General features: G+C 39.8%; 1 protein-coding gene across 2 annotated transcripts; it reads right to left on the bottom strand.

Annotated features, from left to right (window-relative positions):
- Window positions 1–2,392: 2,392 nt before the first annotated feature.
- Window positions 2,393–16,937, bottom strand: LOC116851187. 2 transcript variants are annotated; one of them, XM_032830357.1, is made up of 3 exons: window positions 16,220–16,937; window positions 5,769–6,742; window positions 2,393–4,678 (listed from the first exon to the last, which is right to left on the bottom strand). In XM_032830357.1, the coding sequence occupies exons 2-3, from the start codon at window positions 6,736–6,738 to the stop codon at window positions 4,140–4,142; spliced, it is 1,509 nt and encodes a 502-aa protein (XP_032686248.1). In that variant the 5' UTR covers window positions 6,739–6,742; window positions 16,220–16,937; the 3' UTR covers window positions 2,393–4,139. The 2 variants fall into 2 exon arrangements, with proteins under 2 accessions (XP_032686248.1, XP_032686247.1); XM_032830356.1 differs by lacking the exon at window positions 16,220–16,937 and adding an exon at window positions 15,909–16,198.
- Window positions 16,938–18,108: the final 1,171 nt, after the last annotated feature.

Here is an 18,108-nt window from a genome sequence, read left to right as displayed (position 1 = left end):
TTGAAAAATTTGCTCGCACGCGAACGTTCCAAACGACTCATCGCGCGAGAAAAAGGAACACCTCGAATCCTGTTCATTCGGCGGCTTGACCGAACGAATTGCAGAGAATTGGCAAGACACCATGATACTCGGCCTACATTTTAAACGTTTTACACACTCGAGACGGGTTTTGCGTTCTAGATCGCGAGAAGTGCATCTCGAGAATATCACGATGCACACTACATTTTGCGCAACAGAACTGGCGTATCCGGCGCAACCGGTCACTCATTATGTTGTCGATCTGATTATCGGTGTATTACTTTCTAAACTGTAAATGCGACTCGGTACGAAGTGTCGGCGTGTTTGTATTTAGCGATTCGTCAATCTCGCGAATCGCTCTCCATCAATCTTTCATCGAGCTCTCGTCGATATATATTGAGGAAAAGGTATTTGAAAATTTATTTGCGGGATACATAAAGTTTGCTCCTGCAAAATAAAGTTAATTTCTGTAAAGTTTATTTCTGCGAAATAAACTTTTATCCCACACACACTCACACGTATCCAAATAAATTTTCAAGTATTTTTTTCAGTGTAGCAGTAAAAAAAATTTTATTTCCGTGAAATAAAATTTGTTTCTGTAAATAAACTTTATATCCCACAAATAAATTTTCAAGTATTTTTCCTCAGTGTAAAAAAGACGCGGAGAATAACTTGTACCGACCTCATGTCCCCTCAATCATTACTGCCGTAGTAATTAATTTTTTTCACGTATGCCGAATTCGACTTCGATCAACCGTGTCTTTCACTTCGCCATGATATTTATTTTCGCTCGTATACACAAAGAAAGCCTGGTTGGATTAAGCAGGTTTCTGGTGAAATATGACTAAAAAATTCCAGTTGATGTTATCATAATTCTGTCCAAGTTAAGATCTTCAACCGGAATTCCTGGCTCGTTCATATTCTGACAAAAATTTGCTTAATCCAGCCGAACTTTTTTTTTCGTGTATACGACCATTTTTAACACACGCACGTGTTTAATACAACGCACGAGCCGGCGATTCCAGCGGACGTTGCCGGATTAGCAATTCAACGGCAAGGTCAATTACGTTAGCCTGAACATATATTAATGAACTCGTAAATTAGGCGTGCGCCTGTACGTGAGCAGAAAGCGTAGGCTGCAACGCACGAACGAGATTAGATTTCGAAGTGAGCCCTATTTTTGTGCTTCATTTCTTCTGTCTCGTCTCAATTTATTTACACCTTTATTTACTCGTCCACTTAATTTCTCCCTTTTTCCATTCGTTTTCACAATCCTCATAAAGACATTCAAGTAAACAATACTCGGTTTAAGTGACAAGAATTTTAATTTAATAGAGGTCCGTTCTTTTTAGTTAAACTGTCTGAATTGCTGTATATTGGTGCAGTAAGTTAGAGTGAGACAAATATATTTGAGCAATTTCGGGCAGTTCAGCTAAAAAGGACAGACACTGTATTAATGGAAACCCATCCAAGAAATATTTGTTAATTTTTAGATATCTTCTCTCTCAGTGTACGTTCGCGACTGCACTCTCTTCAAGTTGGCTCTCGTCTTGTCAATTAACTAACAATAAGTCTAACTGATTTGATTTCGTGGACTCCCCCCTCTCACCTCCATGCATCGCGCGCGATCGGCCCAGCGAGCACGCGAAAGTTTTCTCACGTCGATTTCATTATCGCGCTCTGAAAAAAAAAGAAAAGTAGCTCTACGCGCTTTCAATCTGGCACGCTCAGATGAATAATGTGGGAATTCCCGCGTGTTTTGCGGAGGGAAGAATGAACGCGAAGCGCGCGCTTTCGTTAACGCGAATATATTATGTCTTTGTTGGCGATGATATACGTGTACCGCACGCACGTACACGTATGCATTATACATACACAGTGTTTCGCCGCGGCAACATCGGCCAGAAGGCCCTGGCCTGGCCCATGTCTCGTGGTCGCAATTAATTTTCCCTAAATCACGCGGAAAGTGTAATGGAAAACAGTTTCAGCCACAGAATAAAGAATACCAGGAAGGAGCATAAAGAGAAAATTCTCTGTTAGAAGGATGTGACGTAGTGAAAGTGCACCAAATGCGACTATCGATACTATGGAATCGAAGTAAATGTTATGACGTAATATTGTCAATCAATGGAATAGACGAAGATGCGTAAACGTATTGAAGAGAAAATTATTACAAGTGACTAATTTTATTTCCCTCATCAATATGAGCAAAATATAAATACAATTTTTCTATTATTCTTTTAAAATTAATATTCCTTTGCCACTGTTAGAAAAGTTCTTAAAAATAATAACATTTTTGTAAGTAAATTTAAGAATTTGATATTAAAATTAGTAATAGTGAAGATTTTCATAACATTAGAATTATTGGTTATAAATTAGTTATAATATTTCATATTTCTTATGAAATCTAATATTTTCTATCTTATATTCCATGTTTTCTTATTATGAAACATTATAACACGTTGTGATATGTTAGAATAATTTTTCTAATATATCATAAATACGAGACTGTTTCAGTCACGTGACCTGAAAGATTCAGCTTGCAAAGCATCGTGGCCTTCATCGAGATTTCAACGGAGCTATCCAGAAATCTCTTCATTGGTTCTCCTTTATGCTATCGCAAAAATTATGCAACTATGTGTTATTAAAAATATAATATTGATTTTACTATTACTTTTTATAACATAGTTATGTAAAAAAAACTTCACATCCCAGTTATTAAATTTAATACCCAGTTATTAAATTATTTAGAGAGAAGTTTTCTAACAGTGCACTTCCAAGATGTTTAAAGTATACCGCCAGACTGTGTTTCCAGTAACGTCACCTTATGACGCACTTCACGTCATCAAACTGAACCAATGCAACACAATCGATTACCCACGATATATCGCAACATATTCCTTCCTGTGCTGGGATTCTGTAACTCGTTACAGAAGTTTTTCTACGATATACAAAAGCTGCGAAACGATAACGAAACTGTCGTTAACTCTAATAACGAGTTACAGAAATCCCAGCACTGGTATTCTTTATTCAATGGTTTCAGCGGCGTTTCTCGCACCTTTTCTTCCTTTGCCGCCGGTAATGACACACCTGTTTGACAGAGAGACGGCGGAGAGACGCCGGTCTTGCGTAACGCTAATGACACAACGCGGGAACACGCGCGCGTGTATCATTCTTCGGGCCTGCTCTAGAAGTGATCGCAAGAATTCGAGCGTGCACGGCAAATGCTAACAAGCCGCGAGCGCGAGAAACGGTCGTTCCGTTGTATCGAGAACCTCCGATTCGTCTGGATCCTCTCAGCTGAAGCTGAGCGCTTCGATCACCGCTGCTTTTTCCCCTCTTTACATCACTGTGATCACTTTACTCACATACTGTGATTTGAAAGCGATAATTCATACGCGAAAATCCAAGTTACACACTGAGAAAAGAATACTTGGGTGTTATGTAATATAAAGAAAAAAGAATCACAAAAATAACGCTTATTTCTGTGAAACCAAAACTCTTAATTACAAATAAATGTTCCGGTATTTTTTTCTCGGCGTACTTCGCGACAGAAGACATGAGAATCTGAGATGTCAAAGTGAGAGAAAACGGGTTTACATAAATTTCCGAGGATCCTCTGCGTTCGACGCGTTTCACCCGAACGTCTTGAGGAAAGGATACTTGAAAATTTATTTGCGATGAATATAGTTTTATTCATAAAAGAGAGAGAGAGAGAGAGAGAGAGAGAAATAAACTTTATTTCACAGAAATAAAATCTATATCCTACAAATAAATTTTCAAGAGGTTTCTTTTTTTTAGTGCATGTTTCTTAGCGACGACGTGTTCCTCGGTTCAAATCTTTTTGCTAATGATTTGGATTACTTACTTGAGAACGGCGAAGTTTGTGTCCTCATGGAGTATTTCTCAATGAACGCGACCATCTCTGAGTTTTGCACTTTGAATTAATAGATGTGATCCTTATACTAAAGTAGGAAATCTCAGAATCCTGCGCCTCTCTCTGCCTCTCTCTCTCTCTCTCTCTTTCTCTCTCTCTTCCATGCGCAAACCCCTCAATCGTAGATCACTCGTAGATCGTAAATCACTCGCCCAGATCGGTCGTAGCGTTCTCTTCACAGCCTTCAGCACCCATCCTCGCGTTTCGCCGAGGTGCTCCTGTTAGCCCCGTAACACATCATTGCCCGCTGCAGCCTCTCCAGGTACTCCCGGAGTGCGTCTTCCTGTGCAAAGTCGCGGGCGTCCGCCCTCGCGATGGAGCGTTTCTGCACGAGGGCGGAAAGCATGAGCGTCACCACCGGCAGGGTCATGCCTAGGAGGAAGGTCGGCGTCATAAGATTCTTCAAACCGTGCTGGGTGAAGCCGCGGTAGAGCTCCGACCAGATGCCGCCGTCCGGGTCCTCCTTGCGCTTGCCGAGCTTGCCGTACAGATGCGGCCGTATCTTGCCGGTCGCGGCGATGTAGTTGTAGTAGTGCGGGTCATAGGACTGCGTGTACAGCTGAGAATAGTAGACGTCCTTCGAGGGCGGCGGATAATCGGAGTCGGGGAACCAACCGCCAGCGTCCTCAAAGGACGGGTTGCCGATCATGTTCGCCGGTCCTCGATGGAAACCCGGTGGTTTCGTGTAGATCACCTCCACCGGCGCCTGGGCCTTGAAGGGTACTGAAGGAAGAAGCGGAAGAAAGAGTCACACAGGTGGACAGAACATGAGAAAGTCAAATTATTAATTAGGTGTAATGCAATAAGAAAATAAAATACTTGAAAACTTATTTGTGGGAGAAATAAAAGTTTACTTCACAGAGAGATAAACATTCAAGATGAATGTTCCAGTAATCGAATCTTATATTATGAGAGGAGATTGCAAGAGTATTTAGATAATGAGAATGATATTGTAAAGTCAATTGGTCATTGGGATATTTATCTTGTATCCCACAAATAAATGTTCATATATTTTTAGTCCATTCGATCGCGACTTATTGCGTTTCTGCAAAGCAAACGTGTCTCGATGTCTACTCCAGTCGAAGAGGAGGAAGGGAAGGAAAGAATCACGACGCGTGAGCTGTCGCTTGTTTCGAAAGAAATATTCCTCGAGGAAAGAATTTGCCGTGCGATTAATTCGTTACGCGCGACAGCCAGTTTCCGACGATCACTGAGTTATGTATTAGCGCGCGGCGGATCGTAAAAAAGGCATTTACAATCGGTAATCTGTAAATATGTATGTTCAGTTGTTAGCGGCAGATTTAGCTAAACGTGATCGATGGAGTCGCGACTTCGTGTACCAGCAAAAAGACAAAATGAAAGGACCGCCGGCAGAGAGCAAGATTTTTTAGCTGCGACACGGTCTCTCAAGCAGAAAATTACCGTGAAAGATATGCGAAGATATGACAATAAACTGCGTTAAAGGGATGCTGAAGATTTTATCGACAGTATGCTAACATTTCTCCGCAGAGTTTACGTCGTATTGGTTGTACAGAATGCTTTTCTTATCACAAAGTATCAAGGGGATGAAATTAGAGGGGAGAGGATCCAAGTAGTCTACATTTCATGTAATCTACATTTTCCGCAAGATCCTGGAGAGTATGCAAGATTTGGTTTAGATTGGCTAAAAGATTTAGAAGTTGAAGCATCAAATCACATACAGCTGATTTTCTGTCAAAACGATTTCTCGTATTTATTTATTGCGTTTTACGCAATGAAAGCACGTGCAAAAATAAATAGAAGCATTGTTCGATATGTGACGGAAAAGACTCACCCGTGACAGGTCCTTTGTACAACCCGGGCGCGATCCTGGCCTGCGGGAGGACGCCCGGCAACGGCTTCGCGCGTAACCTCTTCATCCTCTGCCGCCACATCGCCGGCATCATCATGTCGTTCCTCACCTGCACGCCAGGCCCGATCGGCACCGGCTGCAGCATCGTCGCCGGACCCAGGACACCCGCTGGAGCCCTGACTATCGGTTGCATCACTGTCTGGGCGACCGGTTGCGCCGCGTAAGCGAAACTCTGGCCGGTCGACAGTTGCTGCCGTTGCTGGTCGATCTGTTGCGGCATCAGCTGCGATATCAGCTGACCCTGGTCCATCTGCGGCGTCAGATGAAGGTGAATCGTGTGCTCTGCCTGGGGCAGCGACGGCTGTTGTCGTTGTTCCACTTGAGAGAGCAGCGGTTGCCGTTGCTCCACTCGGTGGATGATCGGCTGAGTGTCCATTCGCTCGAGTATCTTATCCTGGTCGATCACGGTGACGTCGGACGAGCGGGACTGGGCCTCTGGTGATTGTTGGCTGCGCAGGAAATAGTCGAGCGACACACGAGACTCCTCGGGTGTCTTGGAGTTCAGGAAGGTGTTGAGCGCGAACTCCGCCGAATCGATCGGCGAGTTCTGGTCGGCGGAGATCTGCAACTGTCGCGAGGATACGTCCTGCGAGCGTGGGCTGTGGACCGAGAGCACATGTTGCGATTTGTCGGAGAACAGATCGTCCATGGTCTTGGTCGGTTCTCGAGGACTCTCAGGATTCTCGAAGACCGGATAGAGCCTCTGAGGACGCGACACCGCCGAGTTCGACAAGAGGTCGATGGAGATGTCCTTTTCTCTGACGCTCTTTTCCGAGAGGTTGCTCTCCTCGGCGGTGTAATCGGTATACTCGGTGAGCGGGTTTCCCTCGAAGTTGAGTTGGCCGTTCGCCAAGCCGACCGCGAGGAAGAGGAGGCTTGCGAGCCCGATCATGATTCTGCGAAGAGGAAGAGGACTTAGTTTCATGATCGATCGACTCTGTAGATGTGAGAAATATTACAATCATCGCGCATTTGAAGGGTAGTTCGCAACGGGATGTTGCTTTACCCCGAGGAAATTTATTTTTTTGTTATTAATCTATTTTTATTCGTTACTAGCTTAAAATATCCGGGCCTCTTATATCATCTAAACTTAAATTATCACAAAGTGTCAAGGGGATGAAATTAGAGGGAGAGGGTCCAAGTTTCATGTAGTCTACATTTTTCGCAAGATTTGATTTAGATTGGTTAAAAGATTTAGGAGTTAAGGCATCGAGTTACACACTGATTTTCTGTCAAAACGATTTCTCGTATTTATCTTGCGGTTATTTAAGAATTATTTCGGCAAAAGAAATAATAATAATTTCGGCTGTCCGGAGCATTTTGCAAGTGTGCAAAATAGATGTCATTTGAATGATATATCTTTTTATTAAACGTGGTTTGCAGAAATTTCGAGCATGGTTTCCTTCGTTTCTGACGTCACCAACCGAACCGCGGTGACTTAAGAGGCTACAGGAGTTTTAATAAGAAATATATGGAGATATTTTATTTCATACACACACACATATATACGAAAAGAGGACGTTTTCAGAATTTTTATTCTGGCATTTTATTGACTTTAAAGACTAATTAATTCTAGAACTTTTCCCTGCCTGATCGTTGTAATTGGTAAAAATATGACGGATATTGTCACAGTGAATATTTTATACAAGAAGAAGGGAGAAAAGTAATTTGCTGGCCCAGTAAATTTTCTGCTGGTCTAGCAAAATCTTTTTGTTATTAGCTAAGAGTATTAATCACTACTTGCTGGATATAATTTGCTGAATTTACAAATTATTTTGCTATAAGAACCATGATGGATTTATATAAGCAGTTGCAGTTTTGCTCCGGTAGAAAATAAATTTACTAAGGATATATTATTTTGCATCAATAGCAAATTAACGTGATTCTTAGGACAAATACACTCAACAAATTTTTTCTATCCTGCACGCAAAAAAAGAACTAGCTTCCAGAGCTAAAAAATAATTGTAGCAGATAAGATGTATTACTGACATAAGGACAGCTAATGTCGATACTACCGAAGCTAAATTTATTCGCTGTTTAAACTTAGGTGCGAGAAATATTAGCTGCTAGAAACAAATGACTGTAGCAAATGATTGTAGTTGTGCGACAAACTTCTTTAACTCCTTCACTGCCGAGAACAAAGATCTTTGTTTTTTTGGACTTGGTCCAAACTGCCGGAAAATCACAAATCTTTGTCCTATAAATAAATGCTCTACTGACGCCTGATAATGCATTAAACGTGAACAGAATGTGTTTTCCTATGTTTTCGGGGTCGCTGAATATGATTCCGAGGTCCATTTTATACTATCTCGCACCCTTGACCGACTAGAGCTATAAGAAAATGACTATTTTTTTCATTTTTTGGAAAATCTTTGTTCTCGCACACTTAAGTTTTATGCCATATTTAAACAGTGTTATTCTGATAAGCTATATCATTTATGGGTAAAAGTAACTCAATTCATGACTTTTTGCTACTTTTACCAGATATATCATTTTCATCGTAGTTTGACCCGCTGATTCACCTTTGCGTGAATTACTCTTGACATCATCCGAACCCAGGATGCACCGTCGAGGAGGTTGTCAAAAGGATTTAGCATCCTACTTTTTTTTGCTTTTTTTTATCCTTTTTTGTTTTTTGTTTTTTTTGTTTTTTTTTCGTTTTATCGCATAAGCGGCACAAATGAACTCAATTTATTATGTAGTATAAAAAAATGGTCAGTAAAAAAACTTTTAAACAAAATAGGTAACATGTCGATGAAAATACTCCAAAAATAGTATGTCCAGTTAAAATTGTCAAAGTTTCTAAGTTCGGCAGTCTGGACACATTTCATCTAAATACTCTGGCAGTGAAAGGGTTAATATATGCATACGATAAGAAATTTAGGAATAACTGCCATTTTCTTAGCTATTTGAAATAATGTGCATTTTTAATGTCACCTAATATATTTGTATTTCATAGCAAATGCATTTTAGCTGTCATAGCCAATTCTTAGCATTGACAGTTAAACGATTAGCCTTTTGACTAAGTTTAAATCAGCTACCGCGGTTTAGCTGGTATTACTAAGTCATTTTTTTGCGTGTGGCTACTTTTACTCTGATAACGAATAATTTGTGAAATTTGTTACAACTAAATTTTTTTGATATCACTACGAACATGCAATAGCAACGACGATTTCGCTAAAAGAGCTAAATTACTTTTCTCCGTGAAGATTCTGCTAAGGATGTATTTTTTGAGTGAGCAATTGTTTTCTTCATGAACAATTTCTTCTTTAGAGATTCTTGTTGTTTTTTATATTTCCGAGATTACGAGAAGTGCGATGAGAACAGAGTTGCGGAAAAATACTGCGGTATGTTCGTCGAGAAAATCGCAGCGCGAAGGTGCCGCACGTCAGCTTAATTGAACGTCGGGTTAATTAAGACCGGCGAGTCATCGGCGAATATCGTTGTCGCGCATTTGTAGACGGACTTCGCTTTGGTAGAGGAAAGTGTGTTACGACGGGGCGCGATCGCGGTCGTGCCTTGGATTATAATGCGCGCATAGTCCTCGATATATCAGTTCGATCGTTGCCCGACAACAGATGTTGAATAGAGCCGCGGTGAAAACAGGTAGAGGATTTCGTGCCTCAGCGAGACAACTTCGAGACGTTCTTCCGTGCCGTTCCATTTACATCGAGAGCAATAAAGTCGCTCGCGTAAAAACGCGAGCAACTAGACAATCGTGATTACGCGTCCGCGAGACTGCAATCCGTGTCTTCTTCCTTCTCTCTGTTGCGACACGTGCAAAATCCCACGCGTGCGTTCCGCAGGATTAGCGGGACTTCGACTGCCGATCGTCACAGAGAATGTGAGCGTTGAAGCTCGCCACGTGAAATTATACGATTTGATCAATTTGACTTTTACATAAAGAAAATACATTGTAGTAAAAATTACAACACACGCAATATATATAATACTTTGCATAATACTTTGAAGCGAATAGAGAAATTTCGATTATAATTCTGTATAAGCTGAAGATTACAAAACTTTATTGTAATTTTTATTGCAATACCCGAATCGACATTTTGTTTCTACTTTCAGCCTCATTATTCCATCCAACACTTATTTTGATACTTTGAAACCTATGATACAACTTATTTTGAAGAAAATTTCGGATATTATCTCTCTTAAAATGAATCAGTCAAACATCACTGAAAACAGTGAATATATACTGATTGCAGTTATAAGTACAGCACTGAAAATGCTCAGTGCTATACTCATAACTGATATCAGTGACTTCACTGATTCACTTTAACCTTCTAGCCGTATTCTAGCTGGGTGCTTTTTTAACCCAGAGCAGTTTCAAAGTTCACACAGCTTTTGTAATATTCTAGATACAAATGTGATACTTCGCGACTTATTTTAGAAAAAGTCAGTACATATTGTACTAAATTACTTCATATAATGCTAAAATAAAAGATATAAAAAAATACATATATGTCAATTAAATAGTGAGTTCTCACCATTGGATCTATTTAGACCTTGAACATGGTCAAAGTGTATCCGAAACGAACACGGTTAGAAGGTTAAGAGAGATCAGAGCCAAAGTAGGAGTAAATTGTATTATCAGAATTGAACCTACTTTGCTGACTTAGCTCCTACTGCGCTGTACAATTCAAGGTTTAACATAAGACCAAAATTTTGACTGGGGTATCTTCTCTTCATATAAGACGATCTCGCTGAAGAGAAGATTCTCGGGTGCTGACATCAAAGTCAAACGCCACGGCGGTCATTAATGAGTCAACACTTCGCGCCTTTCACGTGGGCGAGTCCCGCACGTGATATCTAAAATCGAGCTCACCCGACGAGGATTGGGTCGAGAAGTGGCTAATGTCTGAGACCCGCATCGAAAGTACTCGCGTGTTGAAACGCGACCCCGAAATGCCAGGGAAAAGCGGCTGCGAGAGAGAGTGACGACGGCGGTGGTTCGAGCATGCCGGCCACGTGCCTTGGTCCTGAAGAAAAATCTGCGAGGAAGCAACGGGCACAAAGAGCGTTCGTGTGGCGCACGTGTTGTTTAAGGCGATGCGCACACGGAGAAAAATAATTTTGCTCCTTTAGCAAAATCGTCGTTGCTACTGCATATTCGTAGTGACATCAAAAAAATTTAGTTGACGTAACTAATTTTACAAATTCGTTATCAGAGCAGAAGTAGTTTCGTTGCCACACTGTAAAAATTGATGTGTTAAATTTAACACATTTTATGTGTCCCAAATCATCCACTCTCATTTATGTGTAAATTTAACACAAATGTGTTAAAAAGTAACACGCATAATATGGAAAAAATTAACACAAGAATTTAACACTTGAATACCGTTAGGAATCACAGGTTGTGTTAAGTTGACATATTTAATATGTCAGACATAGATTATGTCAATTTAACATTTTCATTTCATCAAAACCATAGATTAATACTTCTCTTAAATGTTAAAGTAACGTTTTATTTTAATTAATTTAACATTATGCATATGTCAATTTAACACAAACTGTGATTCCTGATGGTATTCAAGTGTTAAATTCTTGTGTTAATTTTTTATATATTATGCATGTTACATTTTACCACATTTGTTTTGTGTTAAATTTACACATAAATGAGAGTGGATGATTTGGGACACATGAAATGTTAAATTTAACACATCAGTTTTTACAGTGCAGGATAGAAAAAAATCTATTGTGTATATTTGTCCTAAGAATCACGTTAATTTGCTATTGATGCAAAATAATGTATCCTTAGCAAATTTATTTACTGTCGGAGCAAAACTGCAATTGCTTATATAAATCCATCGTGGTTCTTGTAACAAAATAATTTGTAGATTCAGCAAATTATATTCAGCAAATGATGATAGTACTCTTAGCAAATATTTTTGCTAATAACGAAAAGATTTTGTTAGACCAGCAGAAAATTTGCTGGACCAGCAAATTAATTTTCTTCGTGCACGAGAACATGATCAAGGTGCGATACACGCACCTTTTGTTCGACAAGTGCTTCATATTTAATGAGGAGGAAGTCGGAGATTTCTTTTCTGTGCTTCGACAGTTTTCTCCTCGTTCGATCTCTCCGATTCTCACGAGCAGCTGTCTAAGGATAATTCTTTCATTGAACGCATCTGGTTGACGATACGCGGGATGAGTATGTCAAGTTGCTACAAAAGATCGGTCGTGTTTATCAAATAACATAGGAAAATCAAACTGTTCAATCTCGAGATAGCATTAACTTTCATAAATAAAATGAATAACGTCAAAACTCGCTATTTTTCAGACATCCAACGAGTACTTTCTATTTTCCTTTTAACGCCGACATAATGCAACTTTCATTTATTTTGCACTGTTCTTCTATTTGATTGTATAGAATTGTGAAATGTTTGCACAGAGAAAGCACAAATGTTGATATATAACAGAGTATACATGGCCATGTTATACCAAAATTATAAGAATATATGTAAATAAAAAATATTTTTAAATTCTTATACTCTTTTTAATGTCGAGTATTCTGCCATTGACATTTGTACTTTCATTCTGCATAAGCACTTGGAATTCTGTAAAATCCAATGGAAAAAAGTGAAAAAAAGATTTTCAAGCATTTCTTTCAGTGTGTGGCATTCTCTTAGTACTCAAACTTCCTGGAAGAATTCAACAGAGAAATGACAGATGTTCTGTATCAATTTAGTGTATTCAATATTGCTTACGCACGCATATGGCTAAGGAGATAAGAATATCTACATATGGAGAATTGTCACGTGTTTGTCAAATAACATAGGAAAATCAAACTGTTCAGTCTCAAGATAACAGTAATTTTCATGAATAAAATGATTAACGTCGAGACTCGCTATTTTTTCAGACATCCAACGAATACTTTCTATTTTCCTTTTAACGCCGACATAATGCAACTTTCATTTATTTTGCACTGTTCTTCTATTTGATTGTATAGAATTGTGAAATGTTTGCACAGAGAAAGCACAAATGTTGATATATAACAGAATATACATGGTCATGTTATACCAAAACTATAAGAATATATGTAAATAAAAAATATTTTTAAATTTTTATATTCTTTTTAATGTCGAGTATTCTGCCATTGACATTTGTACTTTCATTCTGCATAAGCACTTGGAATTCTGTAAAATCCAATGGAAAAAAGTGAAAAAAAGATTTTCAAACATTTCTTTCAGTGTGTGGCATCCTCTTAGTACTCAAACTTCCTCTGTTCATTCAACAGAGAAATGACAGATGTTCTGCATCAATTTAGTGTATTCAATATTGCTCACGCACGTATGTGGCTGAAGAGGAGATAAGAATATTTACATGTGGAGAATTGTTACGTTGAATGCGATGTTCGATATATGCACGAAAACACGACGGCTAGAATTGAATGCAGGTCGGCGATGAGCATAGTCGCGTCTAGTAACGGTAAATTAATAAGTCCCAGCATCGAAAGTCTCGACTATCTAGTTCGTCGAGTCTGTCGCGTTTCGCCGTATCGTGTTTGTGAGCTAAAACTCGCCAATTAAAAACGGTCTCGCATGCTGCAATTATTCGCTAAATAAGCCAATTTATCGCAGAGGATATACTCGCGCGACTTCACGAATGTTCTCGTTCAATTCTACTAATTGTCTGTCTCCTGACAACGTCCAGACAACGTGGATGTCGAGAATGTCGGCGCCATCGCGTCAATTTTTCTCCACTTTCAGTCGACCATCGAATTAGCACCGTTTCTCGTAATCATTTTTTTGCACAGACTCGAGATTACGTCTTTAGGGATACTCGTCATTGCTGCATCCGATGTTTCGACGAATAATACAAATAACGACCGAATAATCTCCCGCGCGAATGCCCAATTGCAAATGTACTTTCAATCCTGGTCCTTCCATGATTTCATGACAACTCCTGCATTTCGGATTCGCATTCTGTCGGCTGTCTCGTGACTTTCTAAAACCGTTAATCCATTAGGGATTCAGCATTCGAAACTTTATGGCCGATTCGTTGTTCTGACCTCGCCGCAGATGTACTTGCGAAACATCTCGCGTTCCTTTGTTCCAGCCTACTTCGAAAATCAAATTTTCCTCGACCACGAAGGAAATAATTCTCGGTTAACCGTGCAAATGTGGTATTTTGTTCCCGTGAGTAGTATTAAAAATATCTATACCAAGAGAAAATATTATATTAAACCCCCTTTACACAAATTTTTTTCAATTTTAAGGCTCCTCGTATTGTCTATCTCTTTTTAATGACGTCAGAAGCGAGAAAATGCATGCTAGAAATTCTTGCGAAATACGTTAAAATAAAAATATATATCCATAAAGTAACACTTGCAATCGATTAAACAAATTTGTAAGATATTCCGTGCACTTCCCTTTTGCTCTAACAATCAATAATTTGTCGTAAATTAACGTGACATACAATTCATCTTCTTAACCTATTTCTTCGCCTATTTCTATTCAGATTAATTTACAATAAATTATTGATTGTTAGAGTAAAAGGGGAGTGTACGGAATATCTTACAAATTTGTTTAATCAATTGCAAGTGTTACTTTATGAATATATAAATTTATATTTCAATGTATTTTGCAAGAATTTTTAGCATGCATTTTCTCGCTTCTGACGTCATTAAAAAGAGATAGACGTCATTAAATAGAGATAGAAATGCGAGAAGCTAGGAGTTTTAATATCAATTTTACTTTATTACAATTTTCTAATAGTTCAAAAATATACTGCCAATAGAAGTCTATCCTCTGTGCCAAAGAATCTAGTAAATTTTGCTAGAAATATAGCAAATTTTTCAATATACATTTCAGTTCCTAAAATAGAAGTGGCATACATACACACAGAGAAGAGAGATATTTGAAAATTTATTTGTAGGATATAAAGTTTATTTACAGAAAAAGAAATTTTATTTCACAAAAATAAACTTTATTTCGTAGAAATGAACTTACCGAGACGAAATTTTGATTCAGCCTTACTATTCCATTCAACTATTCAAACCTATTTTGATACTCTGAAATCTATAATACAACTTACTTTGATGTTAAAATGGAAAGAGAAATTTCAGACATAATTAAAGTCAAAGTAGGAGTAAATTGCTTATCATTAGAATTAAATCTACTTTGCTAATTTAGCTCCTATTACGTTATAGAATTCAAGGTTTAAATAGGACCAAAGTTTCGACTCGGATTTATACTCCACAAATAAATTTTTAAATATTTTCTTCTCAGTGTATGAAATGTGTGAGAGAACAGTCGATTATTAAAGAATGTCGATCTGTTCCTCAATTACAAAATTCTATGGCATTTTTACTGTAAAAATATTTCTGCGTGGAGTTATTATAAACCTGAGATTATCATATAAGTGCTTCCTCGAATACACTTTCTTCATCGAACTTCGGATGCTGAACTCGGACATCTGTTCACTTTCATTATACGTCTCATTAACTTGACTTATTCAACCAAACTACTTAAAATTCCAAACCGAGAGAACAGCACATGCTCGTAACTTCGTGTTACTCGACACATCTCTCTCGAACATTCTCCAGTATTCCGAATTGTCACTGTCATCTCGAGCGAATTAATCAAAGACCACGCAACTGTGAGCTCTGTGACGTATCCTCGGAAGCCGACCTGAAGATCTCGAGACTAAAGTCGCGAAGAATAATCGTCTTCAAGAAAAAAAACCCCGCATGATCGTCAGATTCGACTTGACAGACGCAACTTCAATACTTCATCAACTTGTCGGTCAGATATCAAGGACCACGCGCGCCTGTAAAAGTCCACTTCTGACTTTATCAATGAAGGAGCAAAAAGACCGACGAAAGTCTGAAACCGTCAACACCTATACTGAAAAAAATGCTTGAAAATTGGCTTGTAGGATACAAAATTCATTTCTGTGAACGAAATTTATATCCCACGAATAAATTGTCAAGCATTTCTTTCTCAGTGTATGCGTATCAATAATAAAGATATCAATATCTAGAGTCTTACGTCACCCACTTCTACATGAAAAGCATTCAACGCGTCTCATAACTCGAGCTGTCACCTGAAAGTCAATTCGCCTGGTCAGCGCGTTACTCAGGCCGGTGATCTTCGGTCAATGACAATGCGAGCCACGATCAATCAGAGCTCGCCGTGCGATTGACTAATCTTGATCTGACGCACTTCGTACCGGCTGGCACCCGGACGGACGAACAAAGTCTTCGCGTTTTTACACCGCGACAACGCGCGAGGAAACGACGAGTCCCATCGGTCGGTGCGCGGCACCAGGAGTACTGAGATCGGCACAGCCACGAGAAAGGCATTCACTCCGCCGTGAACTCCCTACCTTGACACCATCGGCCATCGCCGACTTACCTCGTAAATTAGCCGGCTACCTGGCCGCTCGTTCGCCCGTCTGTTCCACGGGAGGATCGGACCGATTGCATCGACGAGAGAAGAGAAGAGAGATGACGTCGGCTAACGACATTTGGCAATTTTACTCGATTGACCGACCGACCGATCTGTCGAAGGCCAACCGGTCGAGCCAGTGGCTCCCGGAAAAGGAGAAGCACGTGAGAGAATCCGCGGAGGCGGCCTGCCCTCCGGGCTCTGAATATGCCGATGACGTACCAAGTCGAAGGTTACACGTGATGTTCCTCATCCGCTATCCGGGACTTCGCACGAGAAGAGATCCGAAGAGAAGGTGGAGAACGTTACTCCAAGGTTTCCGAGGTCCGTCTTGAGATACTTCGATATGATAAAGTGACGTTGACTGACGACGATGTTGTCGTCGCGATGGTCTGAGGAACTCTATGGAGAATTCTTCCCACTTGGAAATCAATCGTCATTATTCTATAATTAATTAGGATAATCTTTTTAAAGGATAATCTTTTTAGAACTTGGGACACCAATATTCTGAACACTTCGTTTTTGTCATGTTGGATCATGACGTCAGAGGCGAGAAATAACACGCTAGAAATTCTTGTGCGTGACAATAAATGTATCCAAATAAGGTAGAAATACTGATGAAAATGTGGTTGTATTCTGAAAGGCACTCAAGTCCATCACTTTTGAGAATTCACTACGTCAACTGACGAGCATAAAAAATCATGAAATTTTCAATATTATTAAGGCTTCTTTGTTCATAAAAAATTAATCTCTGCTGGTTTTAGCGATACAAGACTTTTAGGTAGCTTACTTTTCCCGAAACTATCCTTTCTCCGGCGAAAGCTCAACTTCCCAAAATTGGTGGCTACCTTTTAGAATGTAGCGACATTCAGTTATCCACACGTGACGTTTCCTCGGGTTCTCGAGCGGACCGGTGTCCGCGAGCACACAGTTCGACCATGCGTGACCAACATCGGCAGTGCCCGAACCGATCTCGCCTCCTTCGTTGGCCCCGCCGGAAGCAAACATAGCTTCAGCTGCGGCAGAAGCCGGACGAGCCAAATAGTGTGCCGCAAGATCCGGTCGAGTCGGAGATGTACATAAAGCGCGCCGTGTCGCGCGAATGAATCGCCGGAGATGGATTGTTTGCCGAAGGTCGCGAGCCGGATAACGGTCTTCAGCGGCTAAAGACCTACTTAGGGGCGCGGAGGAGCGCGAGCTCAATTCGCCTTTTCGATCCCTCCGAGTCGGCGATTTGTTTAGCCTCCATCGCGCGAACGGGGACAGGCGCGAATCACGTATGACGTTTGTCGCGTCGGGATGACATGGACTGTTCTCTCTCAAAGTGAATCAGTAACAATGATTCGGATTGAAGGCAAACGGGAAAAACGACTCCGTTAGTGTAACTGAATTTTCTGCTAGTTGGGGGCTTGAGATGAAAAACTCAGGAACAGGAAGATTTCCATTGGAGGCTTTTACTCAGCTGATCAGTGATCTCAATCGAGTTTTAATGCAGCTGAGTGTTCACCTTTGACGAATGTTTTTGGTCACAATAACGGAGATATTATTTTTCATCAGCGAATTCCTCGTCGGATTCTCATACAGGTTACACACGGAGAAAAATAATTTACTGGCCCAACAAACTTTCTGCTAGTCTAACAAAATCTTTTCATTATATGGACAGCAAAAAGATTTGCTAAAAGTACTAATCACTATTTACTGAATATAATTTGCTGAATCTACAAATTATTTTGCTATAAGAACCATGATGGATTTGTATAAGCAGTTGCAGTTTTGCTTCGATAGCAAATAAATTTGCTAAGGATACATTATTTTGCAAATTAACGTGATTCTTAGGATAAATATACCCAATCAAT

Source organism: Odontomachus brunneus, unplaced genomic scaffold, assembly GCF_010583005.1.
Source record: "Odontomachus brunneus isolate Ranch 3 - 2012 unplaced genomic scaffold, Obru_v1 Obru_scaffold_167, whole genome shotgun sequence".
NCBI lineage: Eukaryota > Metazoa > Arthropoda > Insecta > Hymenoptera > Formicidae > Odontomachus > Odontomachus brunneus.
The sequence above is the reverse complement of the archived record's forward strand: the minus strand, read 5'-3'. Positions and strand labels throughout refer to the sequence as shown.